The 19602-nt window shown below is 46.9% G+C and overlaps 1 protein-coding gene across 1 annotated transcript in view; it reads left to right on the top strand.

The window, feature by feature from the left end:
• PTPRG (protein tyrosine phosphatase receptor type G) overlaps positions 1-19602 on the top strand; it is a 654052-nt gene that overhangs the window by 622100 nt on the left and 12350 nt on the right. The window contains 11 exon segments of the mRNA XM_032458153.1: positions 989-1071; positions 1266-1400; positions 2435-2569; positions 4480-4652; positions 5797-5932; positions 8329-8475; positions 9989-10082; positions 10933-11009; positions 11495-11623; positions 15315-15461; positions 16170-16312. Of these exon segments, the coding sequence (XP_032314044.1) occupies positions 989-1071; positions 1266-1400; positions 2435-2569; positions 4480-4652; positions 5797-5932; positions 8329-8475; positions 9989-10082; positions 10933-11009; positions 11495-11623; positions 15315-15461; positions 16170-16312 (1399 nt within the window).

The following is a 19602-nucleotide window of genomic DNA, read 5'->3' as shown; positions in this document are numbered from 1 at the left end:
GAGGAGTATGTGTTCGTGTCACTCTGAGAAAGAACAATTTAATGTTTACTAAGGCATTGCAGTTTGGATCCACATGCCTTAGGAGAATATTTTCATTTGTGTCAGGCAGCCCCTGTTCAGGTCCACTGTAGTCTATGAGAGTTTGTCAGCACAGCAAAGCAAGTCACAGGTCCAGGAAGGCGGAGGGCTTTGAAACAGTGCCTGATGGAGTCTGAGGTCAGTCTTGCCTAGGTTAGTCCACTCAGTGGACTCCTTTCTGAGCTGGCCTTTTATGATCATGACTATAAACAGAAATGTAAACTGGCTTTTGGCCATTCTGTTCCTAACTGGGGAAAAATAAAACTACGACCTCAGCTTCCTTTTATTTGTGTTCCTATAAATACAAGCTCGTTCTGTCAGGTAACTGGAGGCACATATCTCCACCCACCTTTTGTTCATTGGTGAAGGTTTAAGTGGGTTTTTAATCCTGACTGAGGACTTGAGATTCGTACAGTGAGACCACTGTTACAAGCAAGCTCCGGTTCCCTGCTTTACTTAGGTTCTGTTGGGGTGGTGGGAAGTCCAGCAGAATTGAGCGGTGGCGTCTCCTCAAAACAGATGCGCTGGACTTGATACAAGATTCACCTTTTTATATTTGTATGAATGGGGACGGGAGGGGTGATAGGTTGTCAAAGGCCTTGGAAATTGGTTTTTAAATATAGGAGAAGAAGATTTTGAAGGGTTGCAACTTTTGAATGGTTTTATATGACCGAAGGAAGACTTCAGTTTGCTTTTTTTGGGCGCTGACAGGTCAGAGCGTGGGGTAGGAGTGTCCCTGTAGTTTGGAGATGGACTTGAGTGCTGCATCTTTGAATGTTTAGGTGTTTTGTCGGGGGTACTCTGAGAGATGCCGTGTTGCCTCTTTGCCTTGTTTTGTGCTTCGGAATGCTGCTAGTGTTTGAATTATACATTTTGTTTTTTTTGCTTTTTTTTTTCTTACCCTTTATAGATGATCACAGTAGGGTGAAGTTAAGACCTTTACCAGGAAAAGACTCTAAGCACAGCGACTACATTAATGCAAACTATGTCGATGTAAGTCAGAAATGTTTTTATAAACCTATTTCTGATAAATGCAGAGTGCCACAGAGGCTGTTGAATGTGTGTTAATGCCACACAGAGCTTTCACGGGAAAACGTAGCCTGGTACTGAGTATGGAAAGGCACTCGTACTGTGACCTGGTCTGTGGCCCCACTCCCATCTCACTGTGTGCTGTGTCGTCTTTGAAGGGTTACAACAAAGCGAAAGCCTACATCGCCACCCAGGGACCTTTAAAGTCTACGTTTGAAGATTTCTGGAGGATGATTTGGGAACAAAACACTGGCATCATTGTCATGATTACCAACCTGGTGGAAAAAGGAAGAGTAAGAGCTTCTTGACTTTATCATATACCTTCATTCAAAAAGTATTTACGGAGTACCTGCTGTAGGGGGGGAGCTTTGACCAGGCCTAAAGAGTTAGACAGATGTGCGATGTCCTCCTTGCCAGGAAGGTGAGCTAAGCGCTCATCAGAATGGATTAAGTGTGATGATCCAGGCGAACAGGACAGTAATTAGGGGGATGCTGTAAAACACACGAAGGCGTCCTCTAGTACAGAGAGTTTTTTCAAAAGAGCTAACATTTGAGGTGAGATTTTGAGCAATGGAGGAAGAGGAGAGTTACACAGGCTTGAAAAGAGGAGGGACATCCCAAGAACAGGGGTTAGAAAGAACAAAAGCCAGGACATTGAAAGAAACTGTAGTCCAGGAACTGCTAATAGTTCAGAATGGGGGGAGTAAAGACTTGGCCATCGGTAAGAGTACCTTTTTTATTTTTTTTTTTTAAGATGATGACTGATGGTTTGAATTTACTGGATTATGAGCATACGCTAGATGCTAATTTAGGCTGGAATCAGGGTCGAGGCTCAGGTTCATGACTCGAAATCACAAGTGCTCCACTTTGACCCCGGAGTCCCTGTTCTGCCCTTGATGACCCAAGTTGTACCGCGACGGCTCTCGCGGTTCCAGGAGGCTTGCTTTAGCTGCGAACACAGCCTGGCCTTCCAGAGAATACGTAAAATCCCTTTTGGACATACCTTACCCAAGGATCAGACACACAGGTTGTTTTCTTAGCGCCTCTATTAAGTGCATCACGCGTGGAAAGGTGATCACACATCCTAGGCCCAGTTTTGCAAATGACCTTGCTGACCTTGGCCACATGTGTCCCAGGATCGACCTCTTCAGCGGCCACGTCTGCCTGAAAGGATTTCAGCCCATCCCTTCCTTTTTTTTTTTTGGTCAAAAACAACGTGGCAGTATTAGCAGTGTTTTAAAACTGTCACTTGAAACCGTGTTATGAACGGTGAAATTGTGGTGTAAATTGCAGTTGTAATTGACAACTTTTTTTTTCCCCTCCGCAGAGAAAATGTGATCAGTACTGGCCAACAGAGAACAGTGAGGAGTACGGAAACATCATTGTCACTCTGAAGAGCACAAAAGTACACGCCTGCTACACAGTTCGTCGTTTTTCCGTCAGAAATACAAAAGTGAAGAAGGTACTGCAGGGGCGGGGCGGCTGCCAGGGCATCGCTTTTTAAACTACTATGAAAATTACGGTACAAGCGAGGCCAACTCTCGTAACCAACTTGGTGGGGGTTTTTTTCTTAAGTATTTTTGAAGCATTTTTTCACAACTCTTTTGATTGACATCAATGTATGGTGTGAAAGATATTGGCAAAGCACATAATAGAATTTAACTGGCCTGACTGAGTTCTTTAGTCTCTTCCTGAAGAAGGCTTCATTTGGGGGGCGGGGGATCGTCTGAGGTTTTGGTAACCGGCAAATATGGCAGCATCTGGTTGCTGATTGAGCTTTTGAATTCCAATTTTCTGACAGCTTTAAAGCACTGTTTCCCAAAGTGTGTTCCAAGGAATGCCAGCCGTGCAGGATGCCTGCCAAAAGCAAATTCTGTGATTTAGCAAGTGTGGGTAATGAGTGCCACCTGATACGTGGTTCCCCGTTAGAAATTTACAGCGAACACAGGTACCCAGAGTGCTGGAGTTAAGCAACCGATAGAAATGTGTAGTGTTTCCTAAGGTGACTTAACAGTGCTGTAGAGAAGGGTTAATAACATCCTGAGTCACACCTTGTGGAAATGCTGCTTTCAAGTTATCTCAGTTTCCCTTGTGGAAAATCCCCTGTCCCCTCGAGACTCAGGTCACTACTGCGGTAACTGAACTCAAGACCTGTGGTCATTAAGACATTGACAAGTATTACTACTCTGCGGAGGCTTAGGTAGGGCAGTTGTTTGTAGCAGTGGTTCTTAGTTTTTAATTTTTTTTTACAGTCTTGAACATGTTTGAGAGTGTGGTAATAAAACTGTCACCCCCTTGTCCCAGAAGAATTCACATGTAGTCACATTTTTATATGTATTTTCAGTGGCTCTGAAGTTCATTTGTGATCCGAGGTGAACAGTACTTTCTTTGTATAGCTTTTTTTTTTCCCTGAGAATGACAGAAGCATATGAAAATTAGTGGCTTGGTTTTCATCTGTGTTCTCTATCAGAGAGCTGTGAACTGGCTTAATTCTGAAAGAGAATAAAGCCATCACTCGTGAAAACAGTTCAAGTATTTAAACATGGCCCGCTTAACTTTTATTTTAGAAACAGCTTAAGTCCGAGAAGGAAGTCAAATAGGAACTTTAGGTGTTTTGCACACGGCCAAGTGGACAAAAGTAGTCACTGGATATGAGGGAAGATGAGAGAGAACAGAAGAATCAGGACATCGCAGGTCTGTGTAGCTCAGGGCTGACCACCCTACAAGCTTCAGTGTCGACTGAATAGCGACCTACAGTCATCAAATTTTTTTTTTTAATTTTAGAGGTATTAGTAATAAGAGAAAACCCATCCCAGGAAGTGATCTATTGGGGGAAATTTTTCATCCAAAGTAGTTAACATGTAAAAAAAAGTTCAACCACTCAAAGGACAAGTACTCTGAGAAATCCATTTATAAAAGTGACAGGTAAATTGATGGTTGCCTCTGAGTCTGGAGCTTAAGGACATTTGGCACTCAGGCTCCTGGCCACACTCCCTGGGGAGTGCGGAGCAGCACCAGCCCTTGGGTGCTGAGGGTCCCACCCGGACAGTGGACAGAGAACGGGGCCGGGGGCGGGGGGAGGAGCGCCGACCCACGGTCAGGGGAGCAGGGGCAGGAAGTCAGGCAATGGAGGCCTTGGGGGCAAGTTACAAAGTGCTCTGGATGCTTCCAAATCTTAGAAAACTGATATTCAACATTCATTCCTGGTTCAGTCTTCAACCATTTTCTCTTCTTAAGAGACGTCCAGCGAGGTCATGCTCCCGCAGTCAGGGTGAACGAGGTCAGAGGTCATGTTCTCGACATCCTGACAGGATTTTTATCCAGAATGCCCCCTCTCAGCTTTAAAGACCTCTTTTTTCACCTTTGTCTTAGGGCCAGAAGGGAAACCCCAAGGGGCGCCAGAACGAGAGGGTGGTGATCCAGTACCACTACACGCAGTGGCCCGACATGGGGGTCCCCGAGTACGCCCTCCCGGTCTTGACCTTCGTGAGGAGATCGTCCGCAGCCCGGACGCCGGAGATGGGCCCCGTGCTGGTGCACTGCAGGTGGGCGTCGGGCGCCCCGCCGGGCTTCAGCTTTTCCAGTGGGCGGAGCGGCGGTGCGCGCCTCGTGACCCTGGACGCCTGTGGCCCTGCTGCTGCTCTGTTTGACTCGGAACCTGGGACTTGCCCTGGAGCCCGGGACCCATGAGACCCGGGGGGCGGGGAAAGGGGGTTACGGAAAGTAACTATCCATACCCCTAACGTTAAGAAATCATCTGCTCTTAGAGAATGAATCTCCAGGCTTCATAGCGCCATCAGTGATAAAATCTCCACTGTGCGTAGGGAAATTGTCAGCTCCTAGTAACCTAATACACACACACACACACACACACACACACACACACACACACACACACACACACACACACACACACACACACACACACATACAAAATGACCTTTTCAACACAACTGTAGAACTTTGAACACTAGAGATTTTGAGGTTTTGAATATGGCTTTTCTGTAGGGTTTCTCCAAGTAACTGCTTTATGTTTGCAGGGATTCCAGCTCATACATGATCTATAAAATGGCTTTTTAAAAGCCCTTGTGAAGCCTGTTTTCCCTCAACTAGCTGAAATAACTGTAGGTGATTTCTTAAGAGTGCTTGTATTGTGTTTCGTTTCTACGTCTTGGTTTCTTTCACCTTGGCGTTCACACGGTCTTAGTCTGGGACGGGCGTTCTGTAGCTGCCCAGCCTTTTGTCAGCGTTTCTGTCGGGCTGCTCTCACAGCACGATTCCACGGAGCGAGTCCTTCGCACAAGCTGGAACCAGTCTTCTGTTTAAAGTCACTTAGAACTGTACATTCTTGCGAACCCACTTAGAATCATTAAGATCAAGGTGAAAGTCTTAACAGAGAGCTTGGGTATCAGCAGAGTTGTGCGAGAGGGCGGGGTCGGGGGGGTTGTTTCTGCCAAAAGCTTCCTCAGCCCCGCCGGGCCCGGCTCTTCCGAGCTGGTTCCGTTTCCTTAAACAGTCAGGGAATGGGAGTCGGAGGCCAGAACTTGCAGGTGGGCGCTGTTTCTACACCGGGCTTAGGAGAGCACGGTTAGTGCCAAAGCTCCCTAGACATTTAGATGAGGAGCTTTTCAGTCCGTGGTGCACGAGGCGACAGCCAGTGTGCGAGGTGACTGCGGCCCTCTCTTCCAGCGCCGGCGTGGGCAGGACGGGCACCTACATCGTGATAGACAGCATGCTGCACCAGATCAGAGACAAGAGCACAGTCAACGTGCTGGGCTTCCTGAAGCACATCAGGACGCAGCGCAACTACCTCGTCCAGACGGAGGTGAGGGGGAGCCCTACTCTCCTACTCTCCTACTCTCCTACTCTCCTACTCTCCTACTCTCCTACTCTCCTACTCTCCTACTCTCCTACTCTCCTACTCTCCTACTCTCCTACTCTCCTACTCTCCTACTCTCCTACTCTCCTACTCTCCTACTCTCCTACTCTCCTACTCTCCTACTCTCCTACTCTCCTACTCTCCTACTCTCCTACTCTCCTACTCTCCTACTCTCCTACTCTCCTACTCTCCTACTCTCCTACTCTCCTACTCTCCTACTCTCCTACTCTCCTACTCTCCTACTCTCCTACTCTCCTACTCTCCTACTCTCCTACTCTCCTACTCTCCTACTCTCCTACTCTCCTACTCTCCTACTCTCCTACTCTCCTACTCTCCTACTCTCCTACTCTCCTACTCTCCTACTCTCCTACTCTCCTACTCTCCTACTCTCCTACTCTCCTACTCTCCTACTCTCCTACTCTCCTACTCTCCTACTCTCCTACTCTCCTACTCTCCTACTCTCCTACTCTCCTACTCTCCTACTCTCCTACTCTCCTACTCTCCTACTCTCCTACTCTCCTACTCTCCTACTCTCCTACTCTCCTACTCTCCTACTCTCCTACTCTCCTACTCTCCTACTCTCCTACTCTCCTACTCTCCTACTCTCCTACTCTCCTACTCTCCTACTCTCCTACTCTCCTACTCTCCTACTCTCCTACTCTCCTACTCTCCTACTCTCCTACTCTCCTACTCTCCTACTCTCCTACTCTCCTACTCTCCTACTCTCCTACTCTCCTACTCTCCTACTCTCCTACTCTCCTACGCTCCTACTCTCCTACTCCTCCTACTCTCCTACTCTCCTACTCTCCTACTCTCCTACTCTCCTACTCTCCTACTCTCCTACCTCTCCTACTCTCCTACTCTCCTACTCTCCTACTCTCCTACTCTCCTACTCTCCTACTCGCCTACTCCTACTCTCCTACTCTCCTACTCTCCTACTCTCCTACTCTCCTACTCCCTACTCTCCTACTCCCTCTCCTACTCTCCTACTCTCCTACTCTCCTACTCTCCTACTCTCCTACTCTCCTACTCTCCTACTCTCCTACTCTCCTACTCTCCTACTCTCCTACTCTCCTACTCTCCTACTCTCCTACTCTCCTACTCTCCTACTCTCCTACTCTCCTACTCTCCTCTCCTACTCTCTACGCTCCTACCTCCTACTCTCCTACTCTCCTACTCTCCTACTCTCCTACTCTCCTACTCTCCCTACTCTCCTACTCTCCTACTCTCCTACTCTCCTACTCTCCTACTCTCCTACTCTCCTACTCTCCTACTCTCCTACTCTCCTACCCTACTCTCTCCTACTCTCCTACTCTCCTACTCTCCTACTCTCCTACTCTCCTACCTCCTACTCTCCTACTCTCCTACTCTCCTACTCTCCTACTCTCCTACTCTCCTACTCTCCTACTCTCCTACTCTCCTACTCTCCTACTCTCCTACTCTCCTACTCTCCTACTCTCCTACTCTCCTACTCTCCTACTCTCCTACTCTCCTACTCTCCTACTACTCCTACTCTCCTACTCTCCTACTCTCCTACTCCTACCTCCTACTCTCCTACTCATCCTACTCTCCTACTCTCCTACTCTCCTACTCTCCTACTCTCCTACTCTCCTACTCTCCTACTCTCCTACTCTCCTACTCTCCTACTCTCCTACGCTCCTACTCTCCTACCTATCCTACTCTCCTACTCTCCTACTCTCCTACTCTCCTACTCTCCTACTCTCCTACTCTCCTACTCTCCTACTCTCCTACTCTCCTACTCTCCTACTCTCCTACTCTCCTACTCTCCTACTCTCCTACTCTCCTACTCTCCTACTCTCCTACTCTCCTACTCTCCTACTCTCCTACTCTCCTACTCTCCTACTCTCCTACTCTCCTACTCTCTCTACTCTCTCCTACTCTCCGTCCCTGGAATCGAACCTGCTACCTTCACTATGCTGGGCCTACACTCTACCCCTAGCCTACCACCTCTCTATACTTACCTTCCTTTCCCCACACTCACCTTTCACTCCCCTGCTCAGGGAGTAAGCTGGCTCACCTCCTGTAAGGCTCCACCTGATCTTACTGAAGATCTGAAGAACATTCAGAGTCATCACCTGAGAGAGGCTGGCCTACTCCTCACCTGACAAGGGTAGCCTTACAGACGCTATAGGAAAGCTTGGAATCTTGGGGCTGGCAAAGGGGTTCCTCTCCCCTGCACAGGGGATTCAGTCTCAGGAGAAAGGGGACAGATCTCTCAACATGCCTGCGACCTCTGTGACAGGACACGTCCTTACTGAGCCGAGCGAGCCTGGGTCTTCCTTCGTGCCCTCCTCCCCTCACTGAGTGCCATGTACTTTCAGGAGCAGTACGTTTTCATCCACGATGCCTTGTTGGAAGCCATTCTTGGAAAGGAGACGGAAGTATCTTCCAGTCAGTTGCACAGCTACGTTAACAGCATCCTCATACCAGGAGTCGGAGGAAAGACACGACTGGAAAAACAATTCAAGGTAATGCTCTGAATACATCTCTTTGCTAAAAAAGCAAGGAAGGAAAGAAATGCCTGGATTGGGGTGGGGGGGGGCCATGTGTGCTTTGCAGGAACGTGCACCCCTGCGGTGCGGCACGTGGGAGAGTCAGGTGTCCACCTACGTAGGAAGTGCTGGGCGCCGAGCGCATAGCGCGGTACGCTGCTGTCTTGTGGGCACTTCAGTGCTGTCTGGACAGAAGACTCAGCCCCGACCGCAGTGACACAATGCTTTGAACCAGTCATTCTGGTCCAAAAAGTAGCCTCTGGATTTTCTCAGAACTAATCTGCCCTCCCCTCAGGAAGAATGGCTGCTTGTTGACATCTTATCCCCCAAAGCCAAGCTCTTTGAAAGCCATGCCTAGCTGATAATTTAGAAACCACAGAAAAGAGTTCCTGAAGGAAACTAGACAAAAGTTAATTGTCCCCCAAGTGGTGGTTCTTTTCCTTTGATGGGGGCGTGAAGAAGTGGGAAAGGCACATAAGGTTTATGTGACACCGAGTGACATAAAGGCGGAAAAAGAGACTGTAAGAAATACCAGGTCATTACGCTCAGGAACTCAGCCATCTCCAGCTACTGCGTGCTTTCCTCTGTATTGCTTGCTCCTGAGACTTTCAAAATGGGGCTCTTTTGCACATTTTTCTACATGTAATTGTTCATCTTGTATCGGGATGGAAAGAAGGAGATGAATCCCTGCCGTCTTGAGTCTTCATGATAAAACCGTCCATAGACTCCGAAACCTTCCTTTGAGTCCCAGCTGACAGCAGTGAGACTCTCAACCAAATGATAACAAATGATGTGAAACGAAAAATAGATTAATGTCACCAAGTTCAGCGATAACAGTTTAAAATGTCTGGCTCTCCTTATCTAACGCCCTAGCTACTCTAAAAACCATTTAAGGCAATTAAAAGGGAGGACATAAGTGTCTCTTTTTGAATGTTCAGTATGAATTCTTAAAAAATATTAAGTACCATTATTTGTTAATATTCTGCCTTTTTTGTTTCTGCAACATTTGTCTATACATACTTTAAAAAAAAAATCCATCAAAGAAATCAGTTCATTGGAAACCAAGTACTGTGTTCCTTTGTAGGCACTAACCACTTTAGAACTAAAATAGAAAAAAAAAAAGCAAAACCAGAATCAGAAGCTTAATCCCCACCCAGGTCACTAGACAGAAGTTACGAAGCATTGGCACGAGGAGCCCACTCCCCTGTACTCTGCTGGGGCCCCCCCGGCCCCCCAAAATACAAGGACAGACAGATTACTGGCACCTCCTCCAGCTCGCCAGGCACCTGCTACCAAGTATATCTTTCTTCTGGTTTTGCTGTTTATCCCAGCTTGATGGAGACATACATGGTTGAGGGTGTACACAACACAATGATTTATTATGTATGTATATGCAGAAAAATGATTGATTGCCACAGTGAGTTGGTGATTTAGCAAAGCCACAGTTTTAACCCTTTGAAAGAAGACTCAAACACGGCTTCTGTTTCAGCTGGTGACACAGTGCAACGCAAAATACGTGGAATGCTTCAGTGCGCAGAAAGAGTGCAACAAAGAAAAGAACAGGAACTCCTCAGTCGTGCCGTGTAAGCTCTTCCCAGCGGTCCGCCTGGACTGCCTGCCTTTTCTTACTGAATTGACTGCATGTGTACAGAGGCAGCTGCTACCCAGGGGGAAGGGCGTGCTCGGGACAACTAAAGCAGGAGGGGGGTGCCTCTCGGCACCGGCCAGCTGCCGCATCTCTGGGACATGGAATCTAGCTTCTTTTCACCTTGACATTCAAGAGTTAGACCAGGGTCTACCTTAGAAAGAAAAAAGTCGAGTCGCTGTCCCTGCAGCTTTAATGCTCTTTTAATACCTAGACTCCTGGATTAATCTGCATAAGTGGAACTACATTATTCAATTATTCTGGCCATTGAGACCACGACACTGCTGTGTGAGTAACTCGGGTCGCAGCAGGGGACTGTGTGCGAAGGCTGCAGTCAGAGGCACAGGGGACCACTGGAGAGATGGTCTCTGTGGAGAAAAGGCCAGTACTTTCTAGGCCCTTCCAGAGGGGACAGACACGGGTAACAGGATGGTAAAAAAGCACAGCGCACTATGTTGATATCATCGTAGGCATATCAAACCAGGGTCAAAAATTATGAAACCCTCTGTCATCTCTGCACAGAGGATTCTCTCAGTGATCTGGTGGGAAGACCTCTCCCAAAGAACAAAGTTATTCCTGTAATGCGTGTGTCCTTATGGGAACGTGCAGCCAAATTTCCTTTCACGTTCTGCCTTAGCTGGTAACGCTGGAGCTTGGGTAAAAACATAGGTAAGTCTTAAAAAGAAAGGGGACCCAAGGGGACATATTATTCAACAAGTAAATCTCAGACAGCACTGTTGCTCGTGTTTGTAACGAGGCAAATGTGTTCTCGTTTCTCCATGTAACAGCCGAGCGAGCTCGCGTGGGCCTCGCACCGTTGCCTGGAATGAAAGGAACGGACTACATTAACGCTTCTTATATCATGGTGAGAGTCAACAGCTCATTAGAAATAAACTCAAGTAAACTGAAAGGTGCTGAAGAGCAGATACCATCTCTGAGACTTTCCTTTTTCAAATAATTTCTCGATGTGTAATATCAAAATAAGAGACATTTCTGTATCCAGAGACCTCTGACAAAAGTACCTCATCAGTGGGGATACAGAAATGCTCAAATTAAGAAAATACTTTATGCTAATTTCACCCACCGAGTCTTGGACTAAATGCTGAAATTACTGTAATGTAAGAACAGTAGGGGTAAGCAGAAGTCAACTGGACGTGGACAGAAAATTGTCTATTCGTGTCAGCAGAAGTACATCTAAAAATTAGCCAAAGGCACTGAATGCCTTTTTCGATTATTTCAGGGAGGTCAGAACAGGGCTGGTCTTACTGCTTCATGAATTTATTTCACTACTGCAGAGTTAGACGAAAACTCTCATAGTCACTGGGGGTTTTTTTGTCTTTCTAACCACAGGGCTATTACAGGAGCAACGAATTTATTATAACCCAGCATCCTCTGCCGCACACCACGAAAGATTTCTGGCGAATGATCTGGGATCATAACGCGCAGATCATTGTCATGCTGCCAGACAACCAGAGCTTGGTAAGCAGCGCACATCTGCTGTATATTAACGAGCCCGTGCGGCCCCAGGCACCGCTTAGCTCACGATAGGGCTGCGGTGCCGGCACGCGCCAGGGAGGGAACGGACACGTCTCAGCTTTGACGTCTGCACGGGTTCCTTGCACAGTCTCACCGCCACTGACCCCGTACGGTCCACCACTGGGTTTCTAATGCTGCTGCTACCCGCCCTCAGCTGTACCATGCGTGGCGCTGCGGGAGGAGGCGCTGCCGGGGGCCCTTTTACCAGCTGCACTGATGATGACCCGAGCCGACCCCCTAGTTGCTGGGTGTCATGGTGAAAAACGAGTAACAGTGGCTAGCATTTATCGAGTATAACTGTGTTTTCACAGGTATGAACTCATTGAATCCTCTCTACAACTTTATGACAAGGGACCTCCCGTCTACCTAGTAGCTGAGAAAACTAAGGGGTAGTCACCAGCCCAGGGGCACGTACCAGGAACCAGAGCCAGGATCTGAGCCTGAATCCCGGGTCTCATTTTACTACTGTGTTTGTCCCACCCCACATCATAGAGATGTGCCCCAGCTCCCCCCAAAAAAATATCCAAAGTACTGATAATGGGGGATGGAGCCAAGAGACTCACCGCTCGCCCTCTCCCACAAATACACCAAGGATGACATCTGCAAACCCTCTGCATCGCACAGAACACCCACTGAACACTGGCAGAGGGTCTCTTGTTTCGAAATACAGGCAGATTCTCACCAAATCCGAAAAACAGGTTTATACTTGTGTAGCACAGGAAACCATACTCAATGCCTTGTAGTAGCCTGGGGTGAAGAACAGGAGAACGAACGTGTGTATGTTCCTTTGTGACTGAAGTGTCGTGCTGTGCGCCAGAAATCGACACAAACGTGTAAACTGACAGTACTTCAAAAAATATATTTTTTAAAAAGGGCTGATAATGTATCATTATCGCCTCCCACACACACCCCATAGACAGGCCACATCCATCACAGGGAAGGAGATAAGGCTTTCTGGTTGCAAATTAATGCGACTCTTCCAAACCTGGACTTAGCTCCTACCTCTTCTTCCTCCTTCCGGTCCTTCCCTACTGAGGTCTCTCGGCCCCGGAAGAGAAGGGCGAGCAGGTTTATAGAAATCAGCGTTTGTGCTGAGCCCTCACTTCATTCTTAAAGTTGCAGCATGAGTTGGGTCTTCGAAAGTGACTGGGAGGATATGCAAGACCACAGAGTAAAAACAAAAACAAAACCGATCTGCCGCCATGAGTGTCAGAGTAGCGAGTGTTTTAATCAGGAAAGAACAGCCTGTGATTGAACCCCTAGTCCTGATGACATGCATTTGACTGTGTGCCCAGTCAGTGGGAACTTCACTTTGTCGCTTTTTGCTCCAGCTTCAGAATACCAAGACTGCTTCTGTGTGATAGAATGGCAACAAAGTTGAGAATCTTAGGCTAAAAACTGGAGTGTAAATTTTCAAATTAGCTGGCAATAGGGGTCTATTCTGCGTGGCATATGGAAATTGGAGGCATTTAGGGTTGTTAAAGCGTGCATTTGTTGGATGAGTCAGTGTTTTGTGAGCCTCACTTAGCAGAGGACAGTCACCGAAAGCATCTACCCGTGGGCTCATTTGTACAGGGACGACAGTGGGGGACTGGACCAAGGAAGTCAACACGTGTTCTGCGGGCGGTGAGGATGCAGGCCGGCCCCGTCATCTCAGGGTCTGAGGCCGAGGGAGGCTCGGCTGGGATCGTGCGTGCCTGCACTCATGGCTCTGGGGCGGAAAGTCACATTCCTCAGTGCGTGGTTTTTCCTGAAGACACTGTCTCTGGGGTTTTGGTTGCTTCATTACTTATTACTACTGCAACTTTACAAGACCATGCTTCTGTGAACCCGCTGGTCACTGGTGCCTCGGCCCCTGTGCCCTACCTGTAAGCAGCATTTAGTGCGAGACCAGAGCTCCTACTGAATTAAGAAGTAGCAATTCTTTGTCATAGTCTGTCAGGAGGCTCAGTTACTCCCTAGTTTACTATCTGGATTCAGAAGTTCTCGCTGCTTCTTCCACCACTAACGTTTCTTGGGCAGTCTTCAAGCCAATCAGATAATTTCCAGTTCATGTTATCAAAACAGTGCTTTGAGGTGTGCAATTTCTTTTGTCTCACTTTTCAGAGATAGAAATTAAGGCTGAGCTAGATGAATTTATTCAGCATCAGATCCAATCGTGTGTGTAGTCTGTGTATACTGGTTAAATTTAGAGGCCTTGTGCATCATTATGTCTTTAATATCTATTAAAAGGGCTCTAATTCCATTTCCTTGGACAAAATAGATTAAAACCCAAGACACTTAGAGACTTCTTTTGTATAGACTAAACCCAATTGCTAATCTGTTTCTCCTTATGCTGAGCTTTAAAAATAAAAATGTGCTTGGCAATAATAAGCTATATTGAAACTTGAAAGGGTGATAAGTCTTACTGGACTGTTGGCTCATTTCTAATGCAACAATGGAAGAGTAAACACAGCCTTCTTTGTTTTGAACATTATTCAGAACTATTTCTGACTTCATTAGGAGTATCTAAGCCTTTTCAGGAAAATTCCCATTGAAATCTACGTATTACAGCCAAACTGAAATATGCCATTTGACCTGAGGAGGAAAAAGGCGCAGCGGGGGAGGGCTCGTCCTAATTACTCTGTTTCTCACAGTCTCCAGCCCGCGGGATGCAGCAGTTAACCTTTTCATAGCATCCAAGTACCAAGCCCGAATGATGATTTTTATAATTGAAGTATAGCTGATTTACACTATTGTCTTAGTTTCAGGTGTACAGCTAAGTGATTCGGTTTTTTGGGTTTTTTTTTTTCCACATCGTTTTCCATTAGAGGTTATTACAGGATACTGACCATAGTCCCCTGTGCTGTACAGTAGGCCCTTGTTGGTTATCTAGCTTATGTATAGGAGTTTCTATCTGTTATGGAATATTTACTTAATCTTAAAATAGATGCACATTTAAAGCTGGCCTGATTCAAGGCTGAAAGACTTTGTGTTACCCGCTTTTGAAATCTAACATTGACTGATTAATTTTCCTTTTAAGAAGCCAACTTACAGCCAACATGCTTTTTTCATGGACTTGTCTGCGTGAGTGCTTGTGTTCTCATCTATAAAGACAGACAGATTAAATAAACAGAAATCCCTTACCTCACTAGTACACTGTACAAATTACATAAGATAATGTTCAGGAAAGTCCTTTGCAAAATGCTGATTCAGCTCAACTATTAGTTACCAACATAATGCACAGGAAGCAATAATTAGTGTATCTTCGTGGTTCAAGCAGTTGTGAAGTAACATTAATGGACCCAGACCCTGTCTCCTTTTTGTTTTCTTTTTGCTATGACCGTTGTATTACAGAGCATTTCGCGGCTCGGGCTCATACAGCCCCCAGAGGGAGCATTTTTGGTTGTTGGACAGGTGCAGGGCACTAGGTAAGAGGTACTATTAAGCATATTTTACAGTAACAGAGCAAGCACTGAACGCAGCACAATTACACAGGGATGTAATGTCACTTAAAAGCTGCTTTGAGAGGTATGGGAAATGACAAACATAAGAAATAAATCATCGGGCAAGAAAAACCAAAAGCAAACAGTTGACGGCACTGCAGAGGAGTTTTTCTCTTTCTCTTTCTCTTTCTGATTCTCGGCTCCCACAGGCTGAAGACGAGTTTGTGTACTGGCCAAGTCGAGAAGAATCCATGAACTGTGAGGCCTTTACCGTCACCCTGATCAGCAAAGACAGACTGTGCCTCTCGAACGAGGAGCAGATCATCATCCACGACTTTATCCTGGAAGCGACACAGGTACCGTCACAGCGCGGTCCCAGCCGCCCCCGGGCCCCGCGCCTTCCGTCTGCGCGATAACGGACTCACTCACCGCCCTCCGACGGGCCCGGGGATCCGAGTACGACTTAATTTGAGTACGACTTGTTTTGCTTCCATCAAATAGTTGCTTTTCCCAGCTGGAAAGATGCAATGTCACACTTCCTCTGAGCAGGCACACAAATGGGCCCGTTGCCCTAATTACAGAAACAATGCGCTAGAGTTCAATATTTTCTCTGCCTGCAGAAATGTAAGCCCTGAAATGTGCTGCAGAGATGGTACTACGAAGACTTTTTTTCTTCAGTAAATAACCCTTTGATAATTAACTCCCTTCTTATGGGCATAGACAACAGGGGAGCTGTCGTGTATCAGTAATTTAAATAGTGACCTCCTCGCCCCTTCCTTGTTTGGTTTCTTTCCCTTTATTTTTCTAGATAAGACAGAGTAGGATATAAAGTCTCCTATAATTTGTTGTCCCTTGAACTCTTCCCCTGAACAAAACCAGACTCTGTCACTCCCACGACCTCCGTTTTTTAGTGGCAGGCAGACCTCCCTGGTATTTTCTTACAGACCTAGGTGGCTCCCGTGTCCCTCAGTCACCTAGACGCCCGCGGGAGCGAGTGCCGGCCACTAGCCCGGGGCTGTGCCGGCCCCGGGGCGGGGGGCTGACCTGTGCTGCGCTGCTTGCAGGATGACTACGTCCTGGAGGTCCGGCACTTCCAGTGTCCCAAGTGGCCCAACCCGGACGCCCCCATCAGCAGCACCTTCGAGCTGATCAACGTCATCAAGGAAGAGGCCTTAACCAGGGACGGCCCCACCATCGTGCACGATGAGTATGCCTCTCCTCCTTGCTTTTCTCCCTGCATGGCTGTAGGAGAGGGGCAGGGAGCCAGCTTTCAGGACCCTTCTCCCTGTCAGCTTGTGACAGTTCCAGGTCATTTCTAACATGTACACGTACAAGGTCATTGTCGTCCTCATCGCATTTTAATTCGTCAGATGCTTCCAAGGCCTCCGGCTCTCCTGGTGGGCGGGCTTCTAGACAGGTGACAGTGCTTAGCCCTCCAAGATGCAGTCCCATGCTGTCTTTCGGAGGTTTTCTGTTTCAATAATGTAAATGAAACAGTTCATTCTTAATGTACATTTTTATATTTACACTAATTTACATGTAATCATTTATATTAAGTTATTTTAAATCCTCACATTGAATTTTAGCAAATGCTTATTACGGAAGAAACCTTTTAAAATATAGTTTAGCTGATTCGTAGTGGAAAAGTTACTATTATTAATGATAACATTTATAGTTTACAGTGTGTCTTTTGGGGGGGGGGGAAGGGGGTAAACTAGATTTATTTATTTATTTATTTTTTAATTGGCAGTACTGGGGATTGAACCCAGACCCTCAGGGATGCTAAGCACACACTCGACCACTGAGCTATATCCTCCCCCTTACAGTGTGTCTTGAAGTTGACAGCACAACCTTTGGGGGTTTAAAAGGTAAAGCCTATGAATCTCAAAGAGAACAAAGTAACTTACTCCTGACTCAGCGTCTGAGTATCCAAATGGAGTTCAAACTCAGCCCACTTCCCCTTTAATGAGAAGGAAAGGCTCATAGATATGATACAGATTTGTACACATACACTTATGGTATATGAATATGATATCTACCTTAAGGTATAGATGCCCTGTATGGAATATGAATCTCTGGAGTCAGACTTCAGAGTGGGAATCGACCTGCAAGTCAGGTGCGTAATCCCACGCAGTTTAGACTCACAGACATCCAGCCGATAGCACCAATTACACCCCCTCATCTCTATTTCAGTTCCAAGCCAGCTCCCTTGGTCAGCAACTTTTTAGGGCATCCATTATGTTCATTCCGTTACCAGCTGCTGTGGTAGCATAGATATTAATACATTTCACAGTAAACCTTATTGTTCCGGTCTTTTGTGTTCCTGGAACGATCGCTGTAACAGTCTAAGTGAACAAAGACTTTGGGCCTAGGTCAGCGCCTTCCCCTCAGATCCAAGTCCTCTATTTGAAGCCAGCCGTGTTACTGGCTCCCTCCAAAGACTTCGATGGTCTGTTTCAAAATGTTGACCTCCTTCTTCATTAGATGACGAATTAAGGTTAGTGAAATCCCTAAGTAAGACCCCTGGAAACGTGACAGCCACCAGCAGTGTTTAAATAACACACACAAAACCTCAGAATAACTGGGTAGTTGCTGCTAGTCCGTGAAACTGAAGCATATTATGCAGTTAGAGCATAAAGCTGGGGCTGCTTCTAGAGTCCCGTTCCCCCCCCCCCCCCGGACTGATCTGGGTTAGCTTTTCAAGAACCTTTTGGAATTCACATTCTAATGTTGCTCCCGTTTCGCTTCTCTGACAGGAGCACTCCCAGGGTCTGTCCTGCGGTCAGAGAGGCAGCTAGGGAAGGCAATCACCAGCTACTTCAACAATCTGAACAGAGCTGTGTGATTCCTTTCTCCATACTGTCTTATTCAGCGATTTTTATTTCAGGCTACCTGCTGAATATGTCTCCTCTGGAATTAATCACATGTACCTTGTTCTCAGGCCTAAATAAAGAAAAGAGCAAATTATTCCTAAACTAAACTAGTGGATCTTCACGTACCATACAGTTGAGCTGGCTTAAAAGCCACCTAAAGATAGATGTTCATTCATTTATCCACCATCTTTAAGAGATAAGTGATTGCATGGAAATTAGTTTTCTACATCAAACAAATTTGAAATTTTTAAATAGTTGCTCGCTCTCGTGCAGCACTCTGAAGGCCAGTTACCTTTCAGGGTCCATCTTACCTTCTGATGGCCTGCCGACACCCCAGATTTACCATCTGTCAACCCAGACTCCTCATCCTCCCAGCCTGCTCCCATCCACTGAGTTGTACAGACCAGAAACGCATCAGAGTCCCTTCTGTGTGTGTGCCCCTCGCCTCCACAGCTGACTGGCCACCGGCTCTTGTCCACACTACCCCACTCTCTCAGTACACTTTTCGCAGTCTTCGGCCTGGTCCAAGTTTACTTCTCCGGCTCTCATCCCCGTCCTCCGCAGCCCACCTGGCCCCAGCAAATACTGTCTTTCTCTGAGTGCCCTTTCATTCAGCACACACTGCAGGAGTCATTCTCTTTGAACCCGTCTCTAACTCACCCCGGAGGTGATCATCCACACACATCATGTCTTTACCAAGGCCGTTCCTGTTTATCACATCCTATCGTAACCACTTGTTCACAGGACTGTCACCCCACACTGCAGAGACCAGCAGTGGTGACTTACTCGTCCCCGTCTCCAGAGGGTGACGCCCACTGCCGGGCACGTAGTGGGTGCTGGGTGAATACTGGTACGAATGGGTACCGTGCTTCAAATCAAGATGACTTACCCCATCATTAAGGACACATACCCTTATATGACCTTTCCCCAGAGAGCCTTGCTTTTCATTTTGTATGGTGTTATCTTACCAGCTTGCATTCATTTGTGAACCGTAAAACCAATTTCCAAAGGTTTTTTTTTTACCTGTCAAAAATAGAAGTGGGCAGGCTTGTAAAGAAAGCTTCAGTGCTTCAACTCAAAGTCCAGGAGTTGAACTTTGCACACTTCGTGATAACTGTCTGGTCTTCACAGCTATGTGCCCAGAGGTTGAAGGTTCTAGGTAAAATGATCTAAGGATAAACTTCCTCACCAAAAAGTAAACGGATTCTATCTGAGGACAGGTGCAGCTTAAGGGCAGACTGCTTTATTCACAGCATCCTTTGCTTGCTCGTCTGTTCAACACAGTTCTCGCCGGAGGCTGGTCTGTGTCATTACTGTCAAATTTTAAACAGAGTCTACGTTCCTACAGAAGTATGGAACACAGCCATGGTTCTTACAGTTTTATGAGCCAACACTAGATCAGGCCTCTACACGCGGAACGAAGGCTAGTTTCTTGTGCAGATACCTTGTGTTAATTATTTGCTCTGGAGAGCTGTCTCGCACCACCCTGGATGCCATGGTGGGCTAACTTACTTACTTACTTCAGCGTTTCTCAGTGTGATCTCGAAGACTCCTGGTTGGGAAGTGGGGTCTCCAAGCCCTACCGGGAGATCCGAGAGCACACAGCTCTTTTCATACTACTGCG

Source organism: Camelus ferus, chromosome 17 (genome assembly GCF_009834535.1).
Source record: "Camelus ferus isolate YT-003-E chromosome 17, BCGSAC_Cfer_1.0, whole genome shotgun sequence".
NCBI lineage: Eukaryota > Metazoa > Chordata > Mammalia > Artiodactyla > Camelidae > Camelus > Camelus ferus.
This window is presented reverse-complemented; position numbering and strand designations above follow the sequence as displayed.